Source organism: Ursus americanus, chromosome 32, assembly GCF_024610735.1.
Source record: "Ursus americanus isolate L20-20 chromosome 32, mUrsAme1.1.p, whole genome shotgun sequence".
Lineage (NCBI taxonomy): Eukaryota > Metazoa > Chordata > Mammalia > Carnivora > Ursidae > Ursus > Ursus americanus.
This window is the reverse complement of record NC_142158.1, coordinates 2,496,601-2,520,764: the sequence shown is the minus strand read 5'-3', so window position 1 is coordinate 2,520,764 and position 24,164 is coordinate 2,496,601. Positions and strand designations below refer to the sequence as shown.

Here is a 24,164-nt window from a genome sequence, read left to right as displayed (position 1 = left end):
TTTCTTGTTTTTCAGGACAGAGGTTACTCAAACAATAGATGTTTTTGTTGTTACTGAATTTTAGCCCCAAATACAGGCAGTTGAGGCTATTACTCTCTCCTGTGCTATTTCGGTGATGCAGTGGGGAGGCTCCAAAAGGATCCCATATCCACAGGAGAGCACAGACAAAATTCCTTCCAAGTTTCCATTCACTTCTCTGCGTTAGCATCAAAAACTCCTGGAATTCTAGAGATGTTCTAATGGCGATCACGTCTACCAGGCCTAAGGGTCACAGGAATATCCACTTTATTCTTTTGTTTGGTCTCCTTGAGTTCTCATTGACAAGACTGGAAGGTGAAGTGTACGGCATGATTTATGTACGCAGCGTGAAAGTGCTCCTGAATGTCTGCTTTATTCTCATGCGAGTGTAGGAGAAATGCTTGTTCTTAGTAGAGTGGAGACAAAAATGGAGTTTTTCAGAATAAATGTTTATTTAAGAATTAAGGGAAAACAAAAACATTAAAGCATAGGAGAACATTGACTGAATACAAGTGTCTCGTTTGGTCTGAAATCTTGAAAAAGTTACTCTAACTACTTACCTGAGGTAGATTTAGGTTGGCACTGTCTCAAGAGAACCTCCATCCATCCCAGAAGTTACCTTCTAGTTTTGGTTACAGGCTCCCAAGTGGTCCTCTCCAACCTCAGGTTATGCTCTATGAATAACACCAACACCTTCTTCCCCCCACGGTTAAAGGCCCTCACACTCAGACCTGTCTCATACCCCGACTGTTCTCCATTTGAGGGATGGTCCATCCTTAATTTACCTAAAGACTAGAGATAATTACCAGTAAAATTAGTTGAAAGAAGGGGCAAGTTATTGCCCTGCCAAGGATACCAACTGTCTCCTTCTCCAAGTTCTAATGACTAACAAGTAGCCATAAGGACTAACTTTCATCACCGCCATACCATACACCCAATACTATTTTGAGTATTATAACCGTCAAACATATACTAGCGATTGGCATGATCTGCGCCAAAGAGAAACAAATACATCTTGTGTGTCTTATCACACTGGGCAACTTTTCATGGTATCAGAGCTATTAATGAAAATTACTAAAACACAACAGGTCAAATAAACTTCCAGCATTTGTTTTCTAAAATAACCAAAACACCAAAAAAAACCCCCAAGAAAATCCCACCCTAGAACCAGATTCCTTATTATCACTATAAGCTATACCGACTGACCCTAAGATTATTAAGCTCATCAACCAGTCTTTAGAATCAAAGCTGAGAGCCATACACACGGTAGCAGTTGGCCGCCTCCATAAGTCTGAATGCCAACACTCTCTGGGGTTCAGGGGTTTGTTAAAATAAACCAGAGAACCCAGAGTAGCAACAAAATATTTACTCACCAGTCTATAGGAATCTTAAGTATTTATATTACATGTCCTTTAATCTGAGGGAAGAAAAAACCCCTCAGAATTGTCCATTTATAATCCCTGGATTACTTATAGTATTTCTAGAGAATGCTAAATATGATCATTAATTTTCCTGTTAAATTGGAGATAAGTGCTTATTCTTAATCTCGGATAGATCTGCCAACCACTTTTCCCTTCTAGCATTCAGAACCCTACATTCCAAGCCACACAGGTACCTTATGTTGTGGTGACTGCAATCCTTTCCCTGGGAATAAGAAGTCTTCTCTTTCCTTGGCAGAACTGACATAAATGAAAGGCGTATCATTATGAGGCTTGATTTGTTATAAACAGCAGGATAATGGAGTGAAAAGAACACCACCTTTGGAATCTGGGATACTCAAAATCAAATAGCTCCTTCATTAATAATGCATCATCATGTGTTTACCCTGTGCCTACTCACGCTTAAACCTTTCTTTTGGTTTCCCTTTAATCATTTTGCAAGGAGCTGAAGAGCATTTTATCACCCAAAGAGACAAGTTAAATAAAGTCATAAAAATACGGATGCTAGCGACATCGTGACATGTCTATTATACCGAAAGCTGCATTTCTGAGTTTAAAGAACTAGATCTCTAAAGCTGAAATTTCAAATACCAGTGATCATCTCAAAGATGTTCGAGGGAAAGGAAACTTTTGAGGGGAATGCCTTAACTCACACTAAGTAAAAAGCTGAGCATTCTGTCTCTTTATGAGGTTGGCCCTCCAGAGGGGGAACTTTTGGGAGAGTTTTGATCTAGGGAACTACTCCCCAGCTGTTCGGTTCTTTTCACTACCAGCAGAAGGTATCCCAGGCTACTGTCAGCACACTAGTCCCCATTCTAGCCGAGAATAAAAAAATCGACAGAGGCCAAGTCAATACAATCCTCTCCCCCAACAGGAACACATGCCACACCTTCTAACACACGGTTACAGTCCTTTCCTTTATTGGATTTCCAAATTTTAAAAAGTGAAAAGTAAAGCAATCATTAAGTGGTTCAGATAAAAGAAAAGCATCTTTACCTGAGTTACCCATCAGGCCTACTGTGACCAGCCCTAGCTCCTCCCAGAACAAGCTTCTGGGTATCTAAACAACCGTTTACATATTGACTCCATTAAAAGTCAGCTCTACCATACGGGTCAACTATTACCTATTATATGTACACAGTCTACAATCAGATCTCTCGCTGGCGCAAAATTCTCCACAGAATACGTTCTTTGGGACCCAGTAAGGTAGGAGTTTCCAGCAAGGCTTTTTTCAGACTCAAGGGGGTTTTCACTTATTTGAGTTCCCTGGTGTACCATAAGAGCTGAACACTGACAGTTTTTCTCACTCAGATACTTTGTAAGGTCTTTCCTCGGATTGGGTTTCTTTGGTGCAAACCCAAGAAGGCTCTCCAACTCATGTTTTTGCCACATTCAAGACAAATACACACATTTTCACCAGTATGGCTTCTCTGAAGAGTAAGGAAGTCATAGCTCTGTTAGAAGCTTTTTACACACCTGCTGGGGTTTCTCCCCATTGTGGGCTTTCTGACGTCCAACGTGACGCGCATACTGTCTGAAGCCCTGTTGACGCTGAGGGCATTTAAAAAGTCCCCTGGTGTGAATTCTCTTGGGATGAGGAGGGGTGAGCATTGCTAGAAAGCTCTCTCACACTTACTGCATTTGTAAGGTTTCCTACCTGTAGGACTCCCCTTGTGGGTGATAAGATATGAGCTTGGGACTAAAAGTTTTCCCAAACTCAGGGCATTTGTAAGGTTTCTCACTGGAGTGACTGATAACATGTTTTGCTAGGGTAGCTCTATGGGCAAACCAGTTCTCAACTTCCCACAGCAGCACTCTCTGGTCCCCACTGAAGTCTGAGCTCTGAGGAAAAGTCTGAGATTTGCCTGGAGTTCTTGACTGAGTTCTCTGACACGTACATACATTTTTTATGGTATTATAACTTCTTGTCCGATCAAGACATTTGTGAGGCTTCTGATGCATGGGGAGGGCTGAGCTCAAGACCTTTCTCGCCCATATTACAGATACACGGTTTGTCACCGATACGGATTGTCTGATGTTGAAGAAGGGCTGAGCTCTGGTGGAAGCTTTTATCACATACACTGTATTTATAATGCAGCTCCTCGGTCTGCGTTCTCATTTTCTGTTGGGCAACAAAGTCCATGCCTAGGAGGAAGCCGCTCTCGCATGGAGACCACTGGTGTGGTTTCTCTTCCATGTGAATTCTTTGATGCACAATGAGGTCTGAGCTACAGCTGAAACTTTTCTCATATTCAAGGCATTTGAAAGTGTGAGTGTGAGTTGCCTGATGCCTGATGAGGTTGGCACTCCGAGTAAAACTTCTCATGCACTCCAAGCACTTATAAGGCTTCTCACCTGTATGGACTCTCTGGTGTACAATGAGGTCGGATTTCTGGCCAAAGCACTTCTCACAGGCCCCGCACTTATAGGGCTTCTCCCCCGTGTGAACTCTTTTATGAACGATGAAGGCGGAACGGTGTCGGTAACTTTTCTCACACTTATTACATTTGTAGGGCCTTTCACCAGTATGAGTTCTCTGGTGGCTAATAAGATCTGATTTCCCACTAAAAGCTTTTTCACACTCCAGACACTTAAATGGTTTCTCACCTGTGTGAGTTCTTCGGTGCCTTATGAGGTTTGTGCTTCGACTGAAGCATTTATCACACTCACTACACAGGTACGGTTTCTCGCCTGTGTGGCTTCGCTGGTGGACAAGCAGATCAGAGCTCTGACCGAAATTCTTGCCACAAATATCACACGTATAGAATTTTTTACCTGCGTGCGTTCTCTGGTGTCCTGAAAGGGCTAGGTGGTGCCAAAAGCTCTTCTCGCATTTGCTACATTTATAAGGTTTCTCATAATTGTGGATCCTCTGGTGTGAAGTAAGATCTGAGCTTTGGATGAAGGTTTTCTCACACATATCACATCTATAAGGTTTCTCCCCAGTATGGGATCTCTCACACATAATAAGAGCTAAGTTTTCGCAGAAGTTTTGCTCACATTCAAGGCACTGGTGTATCTGATCATCTATCTGAGTAATCCCATGCACATGAATAAAAATCTTTTTACCCTTCTGGGGGCATACATGATAGATTTTCCTTTTCTGAGTTCTCTGACTGTATCTCTCTTCTGAAGTGTACATTTTCTATGGCTCTCTCCTAGGGAGTTTTCCACTGGTCTTCTTGACCCATCGTGTTCTTCACAGTCGTTTTCTTGGCAAGAACTTGAAAGATACATCTGTCGCAGGCCTTTCCGTCACGAGCAGCTCGTCTCTACACGTTTCCAGCATCATATACCCTAATTCCTTACTTGGTATTTCCAACCCTGCGAGACGAAGAAGAAATATTATTTATATTCCTGTAACTAAGAAAAGAATGCTCCAAGTTAAAATTACAGCAGGAAAGACAGAAATTCTCCATTAGAGTCCATAAATGCTCCAGTTTTTACAAGGGTTGAAACCAGGTAGTTTTCCTCTTTTCTAAGACAGAACTAGTCAGCAAGACATATGGGGAAAAGACCAAGAAGAGTTATTTCTCTTATGGAGCCCAGGTGATCTCAACACCAGGGTTCTTCCTCTTTCCCTTGCTTCACCTGAGTAATCAAGACAGGCCTAACAGTATGCTTGCTCAAAGCACACCCCAAAGGGACCGTGAACATCTATGCAGTCCTCTCCGTCGGAGGGTGTGGAAGGAACGGTAACGATCATCAGAATTCCCAGGGCGCCAGGAGAGAGAAGGGTTTCTGTGGCTCCATCGTCCCAGCTGTGTGATGCTGGGCAAGTTACTTAGTAACTCTTCCCCACCTAGTTCGTGCCTCTGTAAACTGGGATTTATAGCAGAAATGATTTCACATCGTTGACCTGAACAGTAAGCTAACCACGCCACGTCTTGCAGTAAGCACTCTGTGTTAGCTCTTACGCTATGATTATGATAAAGGTTCTGCCTTGTCATGATCCCATGAGCACAAACCCTGCTCAAAAATCCTGACTGACTACAGAGGAAAGCTTGGCTTCAAACCTGCTTTTACACCAGGCTTTTCTTTATACAGTGAAGAGATGTGGAAGAATTCCTCTCCTGTCAGAGGCATGTGTAAGTATGAAAGCACCTCGGGCTGAGCATCTTAAAAAATGTGTCCTTCTACAAAGGAAGATCACAGTCCCATGACTCTCCTTTCTAACTGAACTGAAAACGGCCCTTTGCTCAGGCTGCCAATGTTCCACTCCTGGGTAAGACATGCGGCCACTTCTTCAAAGAGAGGAGAGAGATACAGCGGTCTTTCAACTGAGGACCTGTTTTCATGAAGCTACACCAGTAGATGAATTAAAGATGTCACAGCCAACAGGAAATATGGAAAGACAGACTCATGCTGTGTGTTGGGCTGATTCAGGAGAGCAGTCTGGGGGAGTGAACTGGTCATTGTGTTTATCAACTGCTCACAATATACCAAAGAAGAAACACATGAGAAACAAAAGGGGAAAATACACCATTTTCTGTGTTCTTCACTTTTACTCTTTTCAAAGATCATTTCCATGTTTGAACCTCCTCGTACATTTAAAGCCCTTCTCAGCATCTAAGGAGGAAAAACTCATGACCGTGCTTCCTATTTTACCAAGAAAATTTAAGCAAACCAAAAACCAACACCACAACACACACGCTCAAAACAAAAACATAAAAAACCGCTTCTCCGCGCTCCCACCACATCAGCCGTCTTCTTGCCAGTGTGGTCATGCACTCCACCTTTCCGTCCGTCACTCTGGAGGACAGACTGCCTCTGCTCAGTCTAAGGACAACCCTTCCATCCATGTACTGGATTCCATCCCTTTCCTTCACAAGGACATCATTCTAGCAATTCTATCCTCCCCGTCCTGCACCTGTTTTCTTCTGAATCACGCTAACCAGCAAACTGCCTGTTCCTGCTCTCCTAAAACAAATGCACAACCAACATGAAAACTTCTCTTGACCACCTCACCCTAGAGCTACTATCCTACTCCTCTGTTCCTTTTTACAGCAAAATTCCACGAAAGAAATAAATCCATTCACTGTCTCCAACTCTTGTCTTCCAAGGTTTCTGGAACATCCTCCAACCTAACATTCGCCCTCATCACTCTACCTAAACTGCTCCTGTTGGAAACCCACAAGCCCCAAAGCAACCTGCCTCCTGGTTTCCACTCTGACTCCTCTCCTGACTCTTCTACTGAGCACATGCCAGTCACCTTGGCCTCTTTGCTGCCGTTCAAACCATCTAGGTCACCCCCCTTCAGGATCTTTGTACTTTCTGTCACCCTGGCTAAAGTGTTATCCCCTCTGGATTGTCAAGGCTCCCTCCCTCGTCTTCTTCTAATCTTTGTCTGGCCATCTTTACGCTGTAACACACCTGCATCCCAGCTGACCCGCGCCTACAACACTCCTGTCCTTTCCTGTTTTATTTTTCTCCCTAAAATGTCAGCCCCTGAAGGATAAGGATTTTTGTTCATTTCATTTGCTGTTCCCCTATCCCTGGCACACAGTACGTGCTCGAAGTAGAATGGAAGTCCTTACTTGGCATCTCTGGACTCCCAAATAACCTACGAAAACTGAAATTGGTTGCAAATGTTATTCGGTATGTGTACATTCTTCTGGGGACAGAGTCCACCGTTCATCAACTGTGACGTGTAGGCCGAGAGCCTTCGTATTCGTGTGTGAAGACACAATACGAGAGCAGACTGAACACCACCCTAGTAAGTGTGATGGACCAAAACTCAAACAAAGCAGTTAATACAAGCAGAATAAGCAACGGCCACCTGAATTCAGAGGAAACAATGAGGCGAAAGGATCCAGAAGATGGATGACTTTCTGTTTCATCAATTTGGTGATTGGTTTTCCAATTTCCATTCAGCAATTTGTAAACTCTTCATGTGTAAAGCACAGAGACAGTTGTTATAAAAAAAAAAGTTATTTATAAATATAAAAAGAAATACCAATGCTTCAAATGTCAATTCAAACATGTTCTCAGGTTTAGTTTTAGGGGATGAAGAAAACTGCATGGGGTGGGAGTAGTTTCTTGAGTCAAGGCACAGACCGTCCATAGGAAATGTAGTGTTCAAACCACTACAGAGGGACAGAACGAGAGAAAAACGGGATGCACCGCTGAAACAGTCAAGTGCACAGCTCTGAGGGAAGCAGGTGAGCTGAACAAAAATGACACACGTTTATGTTAAATACAGTAACTCTACATCCCAGATATTTCAAATATCCGATCATGTCGCCATGATCGACAAAACTTAAAGAAATTGCGGGTATCCGCAGAACACATACCCTTGAGTACTGATGAACCATGGGCCTCTTGAGAAAGAGTTATACAAAAACTACTAGCAAAAAAACAAAACCGAAAACTACTAACAACATGCAGTGTACTAAGCAGAGAGGACGTTCTGCGGCGGCCGCAATCAGCCCCCAAAGCCTGTGGTGTCACAAAGAACAGGCTCTATTCAGTAGTTTAGAACTCAACGCCCTGTATCTGCTTTTGCTTTACTTACACTCAAACAGAAGCTGAGCAAAGCAGCTGCGCGGAGCTGAAATCCGGACCCACTCCGCCACTCCTCTGCCTCATCTCAGTTCAGGGCAAATCCATCCTTTCCTGTCCTCAGGCCCAAACCTTGGAGTCACCCTGTAATCTTCTCCCTCACTCTCCACAATCGAGCCATCAACAAATTCATGGGCTCTACTCTCAAAACCAGAAAGCAACCGCTTCTCACCGCGTCTGCCACTGCAGCCTGGTCCAGATCACATTCATTCTCTCCTGGATGATGGTAGAAACTTCCTAACTGGTTCCCACCAGTTAAGGGCTGAAGGGGTGCTCCCCAAATTTGTATGAAGCCCTAACCCCATGACCTTGGAACGTGACTGTATTTGGAAACAAGACCTTTATTTTTTGATTTTTTAAAAAGATTTTTTATTTTTAAGTAATCTCTATACCTACCGTGGGGCTGGAACTCACAACCCTGAGATCCAGAGTCCCATGTTCTACTGACTGAGCCAGCCAAGTGCCCCTGGAGACAGGACCTTTAAAGGGTGAAGTTAGGTGGGCTCTAATCCAACCTGACTGGTGTCTTTATAAGAAGACATCAGGACACAGAGATAGGAGGGATGCGTGTGCAGGGGGAAGACTGTATGAGGACAGAGAAGGTGGCTGTCTGCAAGCCATGGAGAGATGTCAGAAGAAACCAAGCCTGGCGCTTTGATTTGGACTTCTAGCCTCCACAGCCGTGAGGAAATAAATTTGCTGCTGAAAGCGCTCAGTCTGTGGCATTTCATCATGGCAGCCCCGGTACCTCGTGCCACCCTCCAATCAGCACCGTCCTTACACTCAAACCCTCAACCCTGCAGCCAGTGACCTCCTGTTAAAACAAGAGGATGGGTTCTTCTCTCCCCACCCTTCTCCCCTCTCCCCTCCCGTCCCCGCCAGGCCTCACGATGGCCCAAGAGGCCTCACAAGGGCCGCTCTGCCACCCCCACCACTGCTGCTCTAACCCGCTCGTTCACACTCCCTCTGCGTGCTGCAAGGCGCCCACAATGGCTTCTAGCTGTCCTCACCCACACATTCCCCTTAGGGCCTCTGCCCTTCCTTTCTTGGCTCTCGAGCTTTCTTCCTCCAGGGATGTGCACAGCTCTCTCTTAATTCCCTCAACTATTTCGTCAACGGTCACTTCTCAAGGACGCCCCTCCGGACCGCTGTATCAGGACTGTGAACTGCCCCCATGCCCCAGTGCTGCCTGTGCCGCTTTTCTGCTTGGCTTTTCTCCACAGCAATTACCACCTTCTGACACACGATATAATCCGTTTGTCTATTGTCTAAAATACAGCAAGGATGTTTATCTGTTTTGTGTGCTGCTCTTTCTTTAGTATATGGAGCAGTGCGAGGCATACAGTTGGTGCTTACTAAGCCTCTGCTGAGTGCATGAATAAATCCTTAGTGCAATTCTACTTGTGTCCCTGTGGTAAAGGAAGAGGGCCGAATGCCAGAAGACACGGGAGCGTCTCTGACGGGGCACAGTCTAGGAGAGAGGAGGCTACCTCTGAAGGCTAGAGAAACTGTAGCTTCCCTAGAATGCAACTGGAAGGAAAGCAGCATTTACCTCCTGGTCCTGAGAATCTGATTTCTCAAGGAAGTAGCGTCTGTAAAACACAAGGATAAGAAAAGTATAAATAGTTACATATGAGCAGATTTAGCACTGGGTCACTTCACTTGGAGAACCTGAACATGGGTTAACTAGTTTCCTTAAAAGAGCAGTTGGCTTTTCTTATACAGCCCCTTAAATTCAGTTCTGAGGAGGTCGATCGCAGTCCCAAACCATCCCGTAGAACTCTACAGAAAAGGGCCAACAGAGACTCGGAGAGCCCTGTGCACGATCTGCAGCTTCCCCGGGACGTGACAGCGAGGAAGGCAAGGGCCCCAGCCTGACTCCCCGGGAGGACTGCACACGCCGGGGCGTCATCCCCGCCGCAGGGGCTCAGGCCGCCCTCGCCCACAGCGCAGTCGGGAGCTCGAAACACACCTGCGCCCGAACAAAAGCATCGTTGAGCAGCAGCGCCCTTCCCTCACTGAAGGGCACGCAATCATCACATTGCTGGTTATTCGAAAGGTACGACGGCCTAAGGGGATTTCTGTGTCAGCCATGAACAATTGGGGAGGCGGTCAATTATGGGCCTAAAAGAAGTTCAAGAGCTCAGACTTGTCCACCGGTTCGTTCCCTCGGCAGCTTTAACCTGCCTATTCCAGGTCACTGAGGCTTCAGTTCCCTCAAGAACCTTTCGCTACTGAGGATCGGAAGCAAACAAGGAACCGCAGACAGCACACGGGGACATTTGGCTGGGGCTCTGTGGCACTTAGTCCCTACACGGCTGCCAGCACAAGACGACCTGTTTCACGGTTCTGGTTCCAGGTTAAGACGGAGCGAACACAGGCCGTTCTTGCTTTCCCTCACGATGCATGCAGGACACCTGCGCAGAACGTCTGGGCCAGCTACTTGAGGACTCTGAAAAGTAAAGAGCACGCAGGTCAAGGGAGACCAAAATTTAAAGCCCAACCCAACCAGCAGGGAGGGGACTCTTTTTGTTGTTGTCGTTCCCTTGAGTACCCCCTAGCCTGAATGCAATACAGCCTGAAGCAAAGAAGTCTGGGAAACTAAGTCGTAATTCAACTGGGATTTTTCAGAAAACCTACGAGCTTCCATGACAATTTCAACCTGACTTCAATGGATAGAAAACAGACTTAAATATGGAAGAAGAACGAACGAATTACTTATGGAAGAACTACACAGGACATGGTAAGAAAACAAAGTTAGGAAGGGGAAAATGGTGGCTGCAGAAATCCCAATCTCCCAGCACATCCTTTAAAAGCTGTAAGAACAAGAGGAGAAACAAATGCACAACACAAACCCACACCTTCACCAAACCCCAGCCGGCTCGCTCTCATCTGCAAGCCTGCAGGCTACCAATGAGCAAAAGCGATCCAAAAACCCGGGGTAGAGAGGAGGGCTCGCAGCGCACAAAATCACCCGAGAGTCCTGCCAGAAAGTACAAAAGCACGGTTAAAGTTCTGATCAGAACAGGGTCTTAGGAAGGGACTTAGCTCGCACGCCAGACTTAAAGAGGCAGTCCTGGAGTGGCAATTCTTCAGGAAAGAGAGGAGCAAGGAAGGGAGAGGAACCCTTTGGACTGCACAGTAAAGGAAAAAAGGAGCAGAGAGAAATTTAAGATCCTTCAAGATGAAGAGAACATTTTTTTTAGAAAAAAGGAAAATAAAAAGGCACAATCCATGTCCCCACTATCTTAAAAAAAAAGAAAAAAAGCCATCTAGTAGAAAAAAAAAAAAAAGACAAAAAATCCACAAAACTTTACCACAATGGCAAAAGCAGCAAAGTGTCGCTGATTAGCAGTCTTGCTACACATGTGCTCTAATAAGACAGACATAATCCAACTGGGAGGAGAAGACAACAAACTAAAATAACCTCACTGGTCATTGCATTAATGGCAGGCAGGGGTTAAAGGATACTACTGAAAACTGAAAAACCAGACAATTAAAGGCTAAATAAGAAAATGGGACTAAGGCATTACAAAAGATCTATGTTCAATGGTAGCCACAGTAACAAAAATCAAACATTCTAAAAAAATTTATAATGAAAGAGCAATGAAAACACAACAAGTGGCTGAAAAAACAGGACAAATAAAACTAACATGATCGTGCTGAGACGAAACTTATCAATCATATCAGTACATGCGAATGAGTTTGGCTCACCTATTCAAATGTTTTTACCAGGGCTCACGAAGACCCAACTATATGCTAAATACAAGAGACTCGTAAAGATTCAGAAAGGCTCATACTAAAGGGACAGAAAAAGGAATACAGGCAAAGAGAAGCAATAAAAGAAGGCCTTGTGTTCAAGATATCAGGAAGAGGAGAATTCAGGCTGAAAAACATTAAACATGATAAAGGACACTTTTTAATGTTAAAAATCATAATCATACATAATATAGCTTGTAAAGTTATGGTTTTGAACCAAATTACACAGCAGTCATCCTTACAAAGCAAAAACTACAAAAGATAACAAGAAATACAGACAAAAACATTAATAAAACAACATACCACTATCAGTATAAAGACATACAGAACAAAAGTAAGTAACGATGCAGAAGACCTAGAGAATCTAATTAGCAAGTCTTACTGATAGCTACTGAAACTTACACCCTCATAATAGGAAGGAAACTTTCTTCTCAAGCACACATGGATCAGTCACAGAATTCTGTCATATAATATATTAGGTCATAGAGACAGCATCAGTAAGTTCCATAAAGTGACATGAAACTAAAAATTTATTAAAATACCAAATTTAAAAAGCCTCACCTAAATGGGGAAAATAAACTTAAAACAACTCTTCAGCAAATGGGGAGATGAAACAAAATTTCTCAATACTGATAATTAAAACTATTACAGATTATAATCTATGAAAAGAATTTAAAGCAGTGATCAAGGAATATTTACAGTCTTAATACTTTTATATCAATAAAAAGGATTAAGTGAACAAACTAGATTCTCAGATCAAAGAGCAAAGAAAAAGGTAAATCAAAAGAAATTAAGGAAGAAAATAAAAATGGAAATTAGTGAACTAAAGAGAAAACAACCTAATTATAAATCAAAATCCTACTTGGGAAAGCTTAAAGAAATGATAAATTATTAGCTAACTTAATGAAGAAAAAGAGAAAGTACGTATTTACAAAAAAGGAAAAGATAAGGATTAAATAAATAAAACAAACAAAAAGCCCCACATACACTTCACAGATCACTCTGGAGACTTCTCCACAAATACATGTGATAACCTATGAAGCAGACTGAGTTTTTTTCACCAAAATCACCCCTATCAGAGACAGAAAGTTTTAAAACAGTAATATGCACAGAATAAATAGAAAGTCATTATGGAATTATCCCACAAAAAGCACTAAATCTAGATCATTTTGTAAGGGTAGTCTAACAAACTTACGAAGACCAAATAAACCCAGTGCTTCAAAAATGTTTTCTAGAGCATTAAAAATGAAGAAAAACTTCTAGTCTTTTGTGAAAAAAGTTTAAGACTGACAACTAAACCTGATGAAGAGTATAAAAATGTTTATAGTCCAGTATTAGTGTGAGAAATACTAATAAAAATCTAAAACCACATTAAGAAAAGTAACATACCACAACAAAGTAGGAGTTATTCAGGGAATGTAAGACTTGTTAAATATCAGGAAATCCATGAATATAATAACACATATTAACAGGTCTACGGAGACAAATCATGATTATCTTCATAGATGCTGAAGGAACTCACAACAGAAATCAACAACCATTCCTGATGAAAATACTCAAGAAAGTAGGAATTAATGAATACTTCCTTTAAAATGATAAAATATACATTCTTTAGACTAACAGCCAGTACCTAAGTGAGAAAAACTAGTCATTTCCGATAAGATCAGGAACAAGTCAAGAATGACCCCTATTTCTTCTGTTATTAAACTCTGAACTGGAAGTATTAGCCAATGCAATTAGAAAATAAAAAATCAATTAGCAGTCTAAGAATAGAAAAGAGAGAAAATTATATCTGTTTGGATATAGGAGGGTATAATTAGAAAACCCTAGAGAGAATCAACATTAAAACTGACTCAAAGGAATTCAGTAAGGCAGCAGGATATAAAACTCACACATAGAAATGAACAGCCCTTTTCTGTACACAAGTAACAACCAACTAGAGCACAGATAGAGAATACTCCTGGTACAACAAACAAAACTATGAAATACTTAAAGATAAATTAAACAATAATTATGTAAATTATGTATGTAATTATGTAAAATGAAGAAGAGGAAAACTTTTAAACACTACCAAAAGACCCAAAAGTAGACCTGAACAAATGGAAAGATATCTTTTGTTCTTGTATAGAATGATTCAGTATAATGATGTTAGTTCCTCCTAGAAGATTTATGAATACAACTGCAACAAAAATAATAAGCTTCTTCATGAACTAAACCAAAAGTGGACAAATGATGGCCCGCAAGTCAATTCTGGCCTGCAGCCTGTTTTTATACAGTTTTACTGAAACAAGGTAACACTTATTCATGAATGTATTGTTCATGGCTTCTTTCTCAAATGGCAGAATTAAATAGTTGAAGACCATATGGCCCCCAAAGCCTAACGTATATGCTTTCTGACCCTTTACAGAAAAACCAACAATGCCTGAACTACAGTTATTACTCAAATTCGCTTAGAAAAACCAACATGCAAGAAAAGCCAGGAAACAATGAAAAGAAAGGTTGAAGGGTGCTATAAAGCCTCTAATATTAAAAAAATGTGGTTCTGGTACATGAATACATAAAAAGATAAGTGGAATACAACAGAAAATCCAGAAATAGGTACAAACATACACAGAAATTTAGTATGCAATAAGAGTGATATTTCAAATCACCAGGGAAAAAATGAACTTCTTAATAAACAATGTTAGAATATCAGGATAGTCACATGAAAACTGATACAATTTGATCTATTCCCCACACCATATACCAAAATCAACTCCACATTGATCAAAGATCTAAATTTATAAACTGAAACAATATGGTACTGAATATACAGGTAATATCAGCATACAGAAAGGTTTTTTGGCTTATTACACAAGACTGACCACTTGACTAAATTAAAAACATTTTGCATGTAAAAAGAACAAAGTCAAAAGTCAATGGACAAACTGAGAGAAAAATTTGTAACATATATTTGAGATAAATAATATATCTATTATATAAAAATCTTTTAAAAATTGAGAGAAAACACCAAAAACCTGAGAAAAATAGGCAAAAGACAATACTCACACAAAAAAGAAAAAAATGTTCCTTAAACATATGTAAAGATGTTCAATCTCACTTATATTTAGAGAAATTCAAAATTAAAGCACATGAAATACCTAGGAATAGAGATGAACTTCATCAAATTGATAAAGAATACAAGAAAACTACAGCTAATATTATACTTAATGGTGAGAAACTAGAACCTTTCTAGCTAAGATGAGGAACAAAGTAAGGATGTCCCTTCTTACCATTTCTTTTCAACATCATACAGGAAGTCTCAGATAATACAGTAAGACAAGAGGAGGAAATAAAAATAACACAGAATGGGGGGAAAAATTAAAAAACTGCCTTTGCTTTCAGACCACATGATTGTCAGTGTAGAAAATACAAAAGTATCAACAACAACAAAAATGGAACTAATTAAGCAATTATAGCAAGCACGCAGGATAGAAGGTTAATATACAAAAGGCAACCACTTTCTTCCATACCAGCAATAAAAGACTGGAATTTCAAGTTAAAAACACAATATCATTAGCACCTCTGCAAAATGAAAATGAAATACATATAAAACTAACGAGATCTGTATGAAGAAAACATAAAACTCTGATGAAAGAAATTAAGAAAGAATGAAATAAATGAACAGATAGTCTTCCTATCCATGAACATGTACTACCTTGTCAAGATGACAATTCTTCCTATCTTCGATCATTGACGGAACTCAATTCCAATCAATACGCCAGATTATTTTATTGATATTAACATGCTGACTCTATAAAGTTTATACAGAGAGCAAAGGACCCAGAATAAGCCAACACAATATTGAAAGAGAACAAAACTGGGAGGACTGACACTATTCAACTTCAAGACTTACTACAATGCTACTGTAACCCAGTGTGGTATTGGTAAAAGAATAAACAGATCAGTGGTACAGAGTCCAGAAACAGACTCACATAAATACAGTCAACTGATATTTTGACAGAGGAGCAAAGGCAATACAATGAAGAAAGACAAGTCTTTTCAACAAATGGTACTGGAACAACTGGATAGCGACATGCAAAAACATGAAATAGACAAAGACTTTATACCTTTCACAAAAATTAACTCAATATAGATCATAGACTTAAATATAAAACACAAAACTATAAAACTCCTAGAAGATAACATGGGGGAAAATAAAGACAATGATGACTTCTTAGACATAACACCAAAGGAAGGCATAGTCTTTAAAAGAAGTAAGAATCTGGATTTTATTAAAGTTAAAAACTTCTGTTTTGCGAAAGACACAGTCTAAAGCCACAGACTGGGAGAAGTATTTGCAAAAAACATCTGATAAAGGACTGTCATCAAAAATATACAATATATTTATATACTCCTAAAACACAACAAGGAATAACCTGATTAAAAAATGGGGAAAAGATCTAAACGGACACCTCACCAAAGAAGATGTACAGATGGCAAATAAACATATGAAAAGATGCTCAACACTGTATGTCATTAAGGAACGGACAGTTAAAACAATGAGCTCCTGTTATAAATTATAATGACCGAAACCCGGGGCGCCTGGGTGGCTTACTTGGTTAAATGCCTGCCTTCAGCTCAGGTCATGATCCTGGGGTCCTAGGATCAAGCCCCTTCCTCCGGGCTCCCTGCTCAGCAGGGAGTCTGCTTCTTCCTCTCCCTCTGGCCCTCCCCCCCCATTTGTGTGCAAGCTCTCTCTCAAATAAATAAATAAAATCTTTAAAAAAACTCAGACACATAATGACCAAAATCCAATACACTGACAATACTAAATTCCAATAAGGATACGAAGCAATGGGAATACAATACGGTACAGCCACCTTGGAAAACTAAACATACTCTTACCATACAATCCAGCAACTGTGCTCCTTAGTACTTACCCAAAGGAGCTGAAAATGTATGTCCACACAAAACCCTGCACAAGGATGTTTATAGCAGCTCTATTCATAATTGCCAGAACTGGAAAGCAACTAACATGTCCCGCAGTCAACAAAAAGGTAAATAAACTGCTACACCCAGGCAGTGCCAGCTTGTTCAGCACCGCTACAACGGAAGTGAGCTGTCTAGCCATGGAAAGACATGGAGAAACCTTATATGCATATTGCTAAGTGAGAGAAACCAGTCTGAAAAGGCCACAAACTGTCCAATCCCAAGTACGTGACATTCTAGAAGAGGCAACTATGGAATCAGTGAAAAAGATCAGTGGTTGTCAGGGGTGGGGGGGTGTGAATAAATGAAACACAGGATTGTCAGGGCAGTGAAACTCCCGTTTGACACTATAAACGGTGATACTCGTCATTTTACATTTGTCAAAACCCACAGAACGTACAACACAAAGAATGAACACTAAAGTACATCATGGCCTCTGGGTGGCAATGGTATCTCAATGCAGATTCACCAGTTGTAACAAATGTACCACTCTGGGCTGAGATGTTGATAGCTGGAGAGGCCAGGGTGGCCGGGTGGGGGCTGGCAGAGGACATACGGCAACAATATGTACTCTCTACTCAATTCTGCTGTGAACCTAAGTACTCTAAAAAAAGGGCTATTATAAAAAATGAAATAATTGAAAAGGGCATGTGAAATACTGTTTCTCACCAATCAAGTTCTCATACATTGAAAAGCATGACAACACATTCTGTTGTCAAAACTGTGGGGAAACAGACACTCTCCTATGTTGCTAGACGGAAAGTCAATTGGTACAACTCTCTGGAGGGGAATCTGACAACATCTAGTAATACTAGACATGCATTTTATCTGACTCAGAATCCCATTTCTAGAAATTGACTCTGAAGATACACCTCCAACAATATAAAAATATACAAGTATAAAGCTATTCACTGTAGCAATGTTTATAATTTGAAAATATTTAAAACTTAAATGCCCATATGTAAGAAAATGGTTGAACAAACTTGAGATATGCACGTATAACAGAGTACTATGAAGCTGTAAAAGAATGAAGAAAACCTTTATGAACTGATGTGCAGTGATTTTCCGGACATACCGTAAATTTAAAAAAATAATGGTATAAAAAAGTATGCTACATTTTGTATAAGAATGTAGTAGAAATAAAAAACTACACATGTTATCTGTGGGAGCCTGAGTAGCGTGACTCTTGGTTTTGGCTCAGGTCATGATCTCAGTGTCGTGGGACCAAGCCCATATCGGGATTCATGCTGAGTGTGGAGCCTGCTTGGGGTTCTCTCTCTCTCCTTCTGCCCCTCCCCCTGCTAGTGCACTCTCTCTCTAAAATAATAAATAAATAAATAAAATCTATACAAAACAAACAACTACACATGTATCTATTCATTTGGCCAAAAAGAAATTTGGAAAAGGTAAGAGAAACTAATGACTGTGGTTATCATCACAAGGTAGGTGAAATGGTATTAAAAAGACATGTGGAACTGGTGTAAACAGGTGGAGGGAGGGAGAGTCACACTTCTAGGACTATACATTTTTGTAACACACACATTTTTACTTTTAGAACTGTTACATTTCACATATTCAATAAATAAATAGACAAGATACTAGAGAGAAATGTTAAAATGTAATACAAACAAAAACAAATGAGTCTGTGTTTCAAATGAATAACACAACACCCAGAAGGGGAAAAAAACCCTCAAATAACTCAAATAGTACTTTAATACAGTATCAGGACTATATAAACTCAAGCTAAAGATAAAAAGAACTATAAACAATTACTGAATTCTCATTAGAAGGGTTTTTTTCTCCCCAAGGTAGTAAAGATATACTGCTTAATGTATACCTTAGGACTGAACAAATGAGTAAATATACTATGGGTAAAATGGCACACAGATTCCTCATTGTCAGAGAAGGGAGTTATAAATATAGAAAAGGGAAAGACAAGAATGAACCCTGTAGTGTTTAACTGGAGTTAGAAGTATCAGTACGACGCCCAGGTTTTACAGTATATAAAGAAAAAATAGAAATACGTGTATGTGTCAAAGTGTGTGTTCATTTTATTTTTCTAGTAACATCTGCTGAAAGATCATAAAAAGAATGAAATCTCAGTAGTAATGAGCATACCATACATTGAGGTCTTGGTTTCTAAACACCATTCTCCACTGAAAGCTATCAGGGCTCCTGGGAGAAATGGCTCAGAAAGTACAAGATGAACCCAGAACATCTTGCTGTGCCAGAGGATAAGGAAGTGCTCAAAAAGTGGTGACAATGTGCCAAATGGACCCAGAAGCCACGTTAAAGGGGCTGCTACTGTACAAATCTGGAGCAAACAGAACATCAAGATAAACAGTAACCGCGATAAGTTAGTAACACAGTAAGAAGCCATGAATCTATACAGATCGAAAAAAAAAAGTGAATAAAGATGGAGAAGAGTTTTTCTTATATTAAAAAAGCCAACAATTAAATGTAGAAGAAATGATGGAATTTTAAAAATCACCATGTCCAATCAAAGGAAGAATATTTAATTGTTTCAGGTAAAAATCTGTGGGTGAAAAGTTTATGAGATCAGGATATTTACACAATCTGAAAATATCTCCCTACTAGTTCTTTAATAATTACAGAGACCAGAAGAGTCACTTCACAGTACAGAAATCTGGAAGACACCACCTTAACCAAGTGATCAAAGTTACCATTACCAGTAACATGGTGTCCAGTTTGCCTAATAGAATGTAAAGAACAGAACAGAACATCACTTCTGTGCTATCTTGCCAAAAATGTATAACCTGAACCTAATTATGAGGAAACATCAGGCAAACCCAAGTTGAGACAAACTCTATTAAATACATGGCCTAAACTTAAAAAAAAAAAAAAAAAAGGTCAATGGAGCACCTGGGTGGTTCAGTCAGTTAAGCATCTGCTTTGGCTGAGGTCATGATCCCAGGGTCCTGGGAGGAGTCTGCTTCTCTTTCCCTCTGCCCCTCCCCCTGCTTGTGCCCTCTCTCTCTCAAATAAATAAATACAATCTTAAAAAAAAAATAGGTCCGGGTTATAAAAGACAAAGTCTGAGGATATATATTCCACAATAAGGACATGACATTTAAATGAAATGGGGAATGATGCATTGATCTTGGACAACAAAAACTGTTTTTTCCTTTTCCTGAAAAGGACACTAGTGGAAGAACTGGCTCAATTTGAATAAGATAATAGTATTTTGAGTGTTAATTTCCTGACTTTGATAGTTGTAATGGTAAGAGAACAGCCTTGTTTTTAGGAAATACACTGTTGTATATTTTAGGACAGGCATTCTTAACTGGGGTTCTGGGAAAGAATGAAGCCCTATAGAAAATGATTTGAGTAATTGTTTTTTTAATTCTTCCAAGGATGGTATGTAGCTAGGAGCACTGTACATGCGTAGGAGAGAAGTTAATTCATTACATACCTTAGGACTTTAGGGCTTAATTCTCTTAAGACTTTAGGGCTTAGCATGTCATAAGACTTGAGGGCTTAATTCCCTCATAGTTTGAGAAGAATCATTAGGTCTATAACTTACTCTCAAAAGGTTCAGAGAAAAACGTATTATGTATGTGTAAACAGAGACACACAGAATCATAAAGCGAATATAGTAAAACGTTAACATTTAGGACCACGGACAAAGGGTATATGAATAATCTTTGTACTATTTTGCGACTTTTTCATAAGCCTGAAATTATTTCAAAATTAAAAGGTATTTTAATTTGTTTTTTAAAGAACATGGCAGCTGAGAGTTGATATATTATGCTAGTTAAAACTGAATGTTCAAGTTCTGGAATCAGATTTTGGTTCAAATTCCCACTGTGCTCCTCTGTAGCTGCAAGAACTTGGGTAAATTACTTAACTTCCTTCAGCTTCAATTTCTCCTCTGATAAAATAGGTAAGATACTACTACATGCCTCACGGAGCTGCCACGAGAACGCAGATGTCGCCACTAAAGGACTCAGCTCAGGGCCTGTGTCTCAACAGATACCCACTCGATAAATGACAGGTTCTGCTATTTTCTGAATTCCATCTTCACACACACACAAAAACTCTATTTACCGAGTTCACCCTCTGCACCTGCCTCTTCTGTAAAGCCTTGATCAAAATCCATATAAAATAATTAACTAAATCATGAACAATAAAATAACTCAGCCAGTTAATAATGAATATGGAGATTATGAAAAAACTAGAAAAACATTTATGGAGAAATGTTAGGAGGAAAAGGAAAAATTCAGAATCACTACTAAGTAAAGATATGCAGGCATATAGACAAATAGCTGGTATAAGATAGTGGGTTTATGGAAGCTTTTGTCTTTTAAAATTTGTATTACTGCTCAGGTAAAAAGGAAAGCAGAGTAGAAATAAAGTATTCTAGTTATCACCCCAGGCTATCATATTTGCCCAAAGTAGCCAATAAACTGTGGGGCATCCAAAAAAAAGAAAAAAAGGAAATCATTTTCTTATTCTCATCTAAGTCTTTTAGATGTCAGCACCTAGAAAATAAAATATAGTCTGGTTGTCAAAACTTAAAGTAGACCATGACACTTCCCTAGTTCAAGATATTATAAATGTTTCCTATCAAACTCAGAATAAAACCCGGTTCTCACTGTTCCATATAATGAGGCACCTCCGCCTATCTTTAGCCTCACAAGCCACCTCAGTCTGCACTTGTTCCTTCTGCCAGGAATATTCTTCCCCCAGGTAGCTTGCTTCTTTATTTGATCCAAGTCTCTGCCTGAAAATTAATTCCTCAAAAGGAGGCACACCCTGACTACTTTATACCAAACAGCTGTGTTCTCTTATCCTATTTTATTTCTCTTCGTAGCAGTCATCATCATCCAACTTTGTGGCATGTTTTTACATCTGTTAATTTCTCTCTCCTACTAGGATGTAACTTCCATTAGGGTTAGGACTTAGTCTTTTGTTCACTACAATATCCCTAGACTCTAGAATACCTTTGTTGAATGAATGAAAAATATGATAAATACCGCAGCAAAAAAAGGACCACCATAATCCTTAGAGCCCCCCTAGCAATACAACAGGCTAGGCTAGTAGCCCTGGCTGGCCCACCAGGGTACCCTCCTCCAAGAGGTTTTTCCTACCTCACCCTAGGAAGAGGCTGGTTCTCCCTTCCATGGCTAGGGACAGAGTGTGCAGAATAAACAGGCAACAATAAAAGTCCAAGCAGAGAAGCTGAGTATAGAACTTCAAAGCTCAAGGTTATTCTTACAGTTAAAGGATGTATGGGACAAGCAAAGCCGATAAAGCATTAATCTAAAAAATAAATAATGCTTACTGCATCGGGCCAGAGGCGGGGGGTTATCCCATTTATTTTTCATTGATTGCATGGATTGCTTACTGCATCGGGCCAGAGGCGGGGGGCTATCCCATTTATTTTTCATTGATTGCATGGATTGCTTACTGCATCGGGCCAGAGGCGGGGGGCTATCCCATTTATTTTTCATTGATTGCATGGATTGCTTACTGCATCGGGCCAGAGGCGGGGGGCTATCCCGTTTATTTTTCATTGATTGCATGGATTGCTTACTGCATCGGGCCAGAGGCGGGGGGCTATCCCGTTTATTTTTCATTGATTGCATGGATTGCTTACTGCATCGGGCCAGAGGCGGGGGGCTATCCCGTTTATTTTTCATTGATTGCATGGATTGCTTACTGCATCGGGCCAGAGGCGGGGGGCTATCCCATTTATTTTTCATTGATTGCATGGATTGCCTCATTTAATCTGCCCAAGAACTCTGTAAAATAGGTATTAATACCAATACTTGCACTTAACAGAAAACCTGATGCTTAGGGCAATTAAATACTTACCCAAGAACTCACAGCTAGTAATTAGCACAGCCATGATTTAAATTTCAATCTTCTAACTATGGAGCCTAAGCTTTGGGCATACCGCCTTTTTTTGGGCAGCAAATCAATCAGGAAGCAATTACTACAAGCCTACTGTGAATACACATGTTGGAAACAAGGAGAAAATACACTCAAATTGGTGGAACGGGATTGTTTTATCACTCTGCTACCTCAGGAGCTAAGAAAGTATCAATCCCTTTTTCATGTTATATTCTCCCAATCCTTCTTGCCCTCCCCTAGTAACCCTCACCAACTGCTCCAAAATCCACATGTATACAGAAACATACAGCCTGGTATGTCACTTACCATAACGACGAAGACTCAAGACCGTCTTCCTTTTGGCTTCAAAAGGTCTCTAGTCCATAAGTATTTGTAACACTTAATTCTTCCCTCTCCTAGAGGAAAAATCAATAATGTCAAAATTTGTAATTTTTTTCTGAAATTTTTATTTTTTCTAGAGCTGGACATCTAAATATCGGTCTCATTTAGTCCTCAGTGGGCATCCTTCAACCACATCTTACCTCTTCCCACATTTGCTTACATTCTGTTTCTCCTGCAAGAAGTAGCTGCCACTGGTAGCCATCACTTCCTTCTCAAGTAGCACTAGATAAAACATCAAGAATCCTTCTGGATAATGGCTAGCTAACTTTAACTTAAGAAAGCCCTGAGTCCCGTTTTCCTTGTTCGTTTAAATTTTTCTTTCTGCTGATTGTTTTTTGTTTGCATTACCTCAACTTCTAAGGCCAAGGACCCATTCTTCTACCACTATAAACCCCAAGACGTGGTTGGTAAGTGCATATAAATGTTACATATAGTGCAGTTTTCCAAACCGTGGTCATGAAATGTTTGAACAATCTTCTGTATATAGATTTGAGTACAACCTAACTAATCTCTGTCTTAAAGATGGTGGGGGGACTTCAATGTCTTTGGGTTTCTCCCAGTATGAGAGATACAGATCGCTTAGAAAAGTGCCTGGTAATGTTTACTATTATCTCTCCAAGAACGGTCGTGCTCAGCGGCTCTTCTTTCAACTTTTCATTGACCGCCTCTCGGTCCGCCGTCTTGGGGGGTGGGGGTACCGGACCCCGCTCGACGGCGAGCGGCAGGAGCTGCTCTCCCCTGCGCAGGCCGGGGGGCCGAGGAGGGCGGGAGGGGGGTGGTTTCTGGTCCCGCCGCGCCCCTCCCCCTCCCCCGGGCCCCGCGGCCGCGCCCCTCCCAGGCCCCGCGGGCCGCGCTTACCCCGGCAGCAGCCGGCACCGCCCCTCCGCCTGGGACCGCACTTCCGGTTAGTCTCCGGACTCTCGGGTTTGGGCTTCCCGGCGGCCGCAGGCTTCGCGGCGGTGGACCTCAGGGCCCACCTCCGGGAAAAGAAGGAAAGCAAACCTGGGGGGCCGACGAGAGCCAGGAGCAGCTCCCTTTGCGCGGCTCGGGAGGGGAGTTGGGGCCAGGCCGCCCGGTGAGCGCTTTAAGGGCCGACAAGGCCGGCTACGCGAGCCCTTTCAGCCAGCCTGGGAAGCGGCCGGCGCAGCCCCGCCCCCG

General features: G+C 41.0%; 1 protein-coding gene across 5 annotated transcripts; it reads right to left on the bottom strand.

The window, feature by feature from the left end:
- Positions 1-446: 446 nt before the first annotated feature.
- Positions 447-24,164, bottom strand: ZNF322 (zinc finger protein 322). 5 transcript variants are annotated; one of them, XM_087858120.1, is made up of 5 exons: positions 23,865-24,164; positions 22,932-23,020; positions 10,333-10,470; positions 9,571-9,610; positions 447-4,781 (listed from the first exon to the last, which is right to left on the bottom strand). In XM_087858120.1, exon 5 carries the CDS (start codon positions 4,597-4,599, stop codon positions 3,391-3,393), a length of 1,209 nt encoding a protein of 402 aa, XP_087714246.1. In that variant the 5' UTR covers positions 4,600-4,781; positions 9,571-9,610; positions 10,333-10,470; positions 22,932-23,020; positions 23,865-24,164; the 3' UTR covers positions 447-3,390. The 5 variants fall into 5 exon arrangements, with proteins under 5 accessions (XP_087714246.1, XP_045656339.1, XP_045656340.1 ...); XM_045800383.2 differs by having other exon boundaries at positions 10,355-10,470; XM_045800384.2 differs by having other exon boundaries at positions 10,355-10,470; positions 24,009-24,164.

Excerpts from the sequence above, each read along its gene's own strand:
- ZNF322 (XM_087858120.1), bottom strand. The coding sequence starts at position 4,599 with ATGTACACTTCAGAAGAGAGATACAGTCAGAGAACTCAGAAAAGGAAA.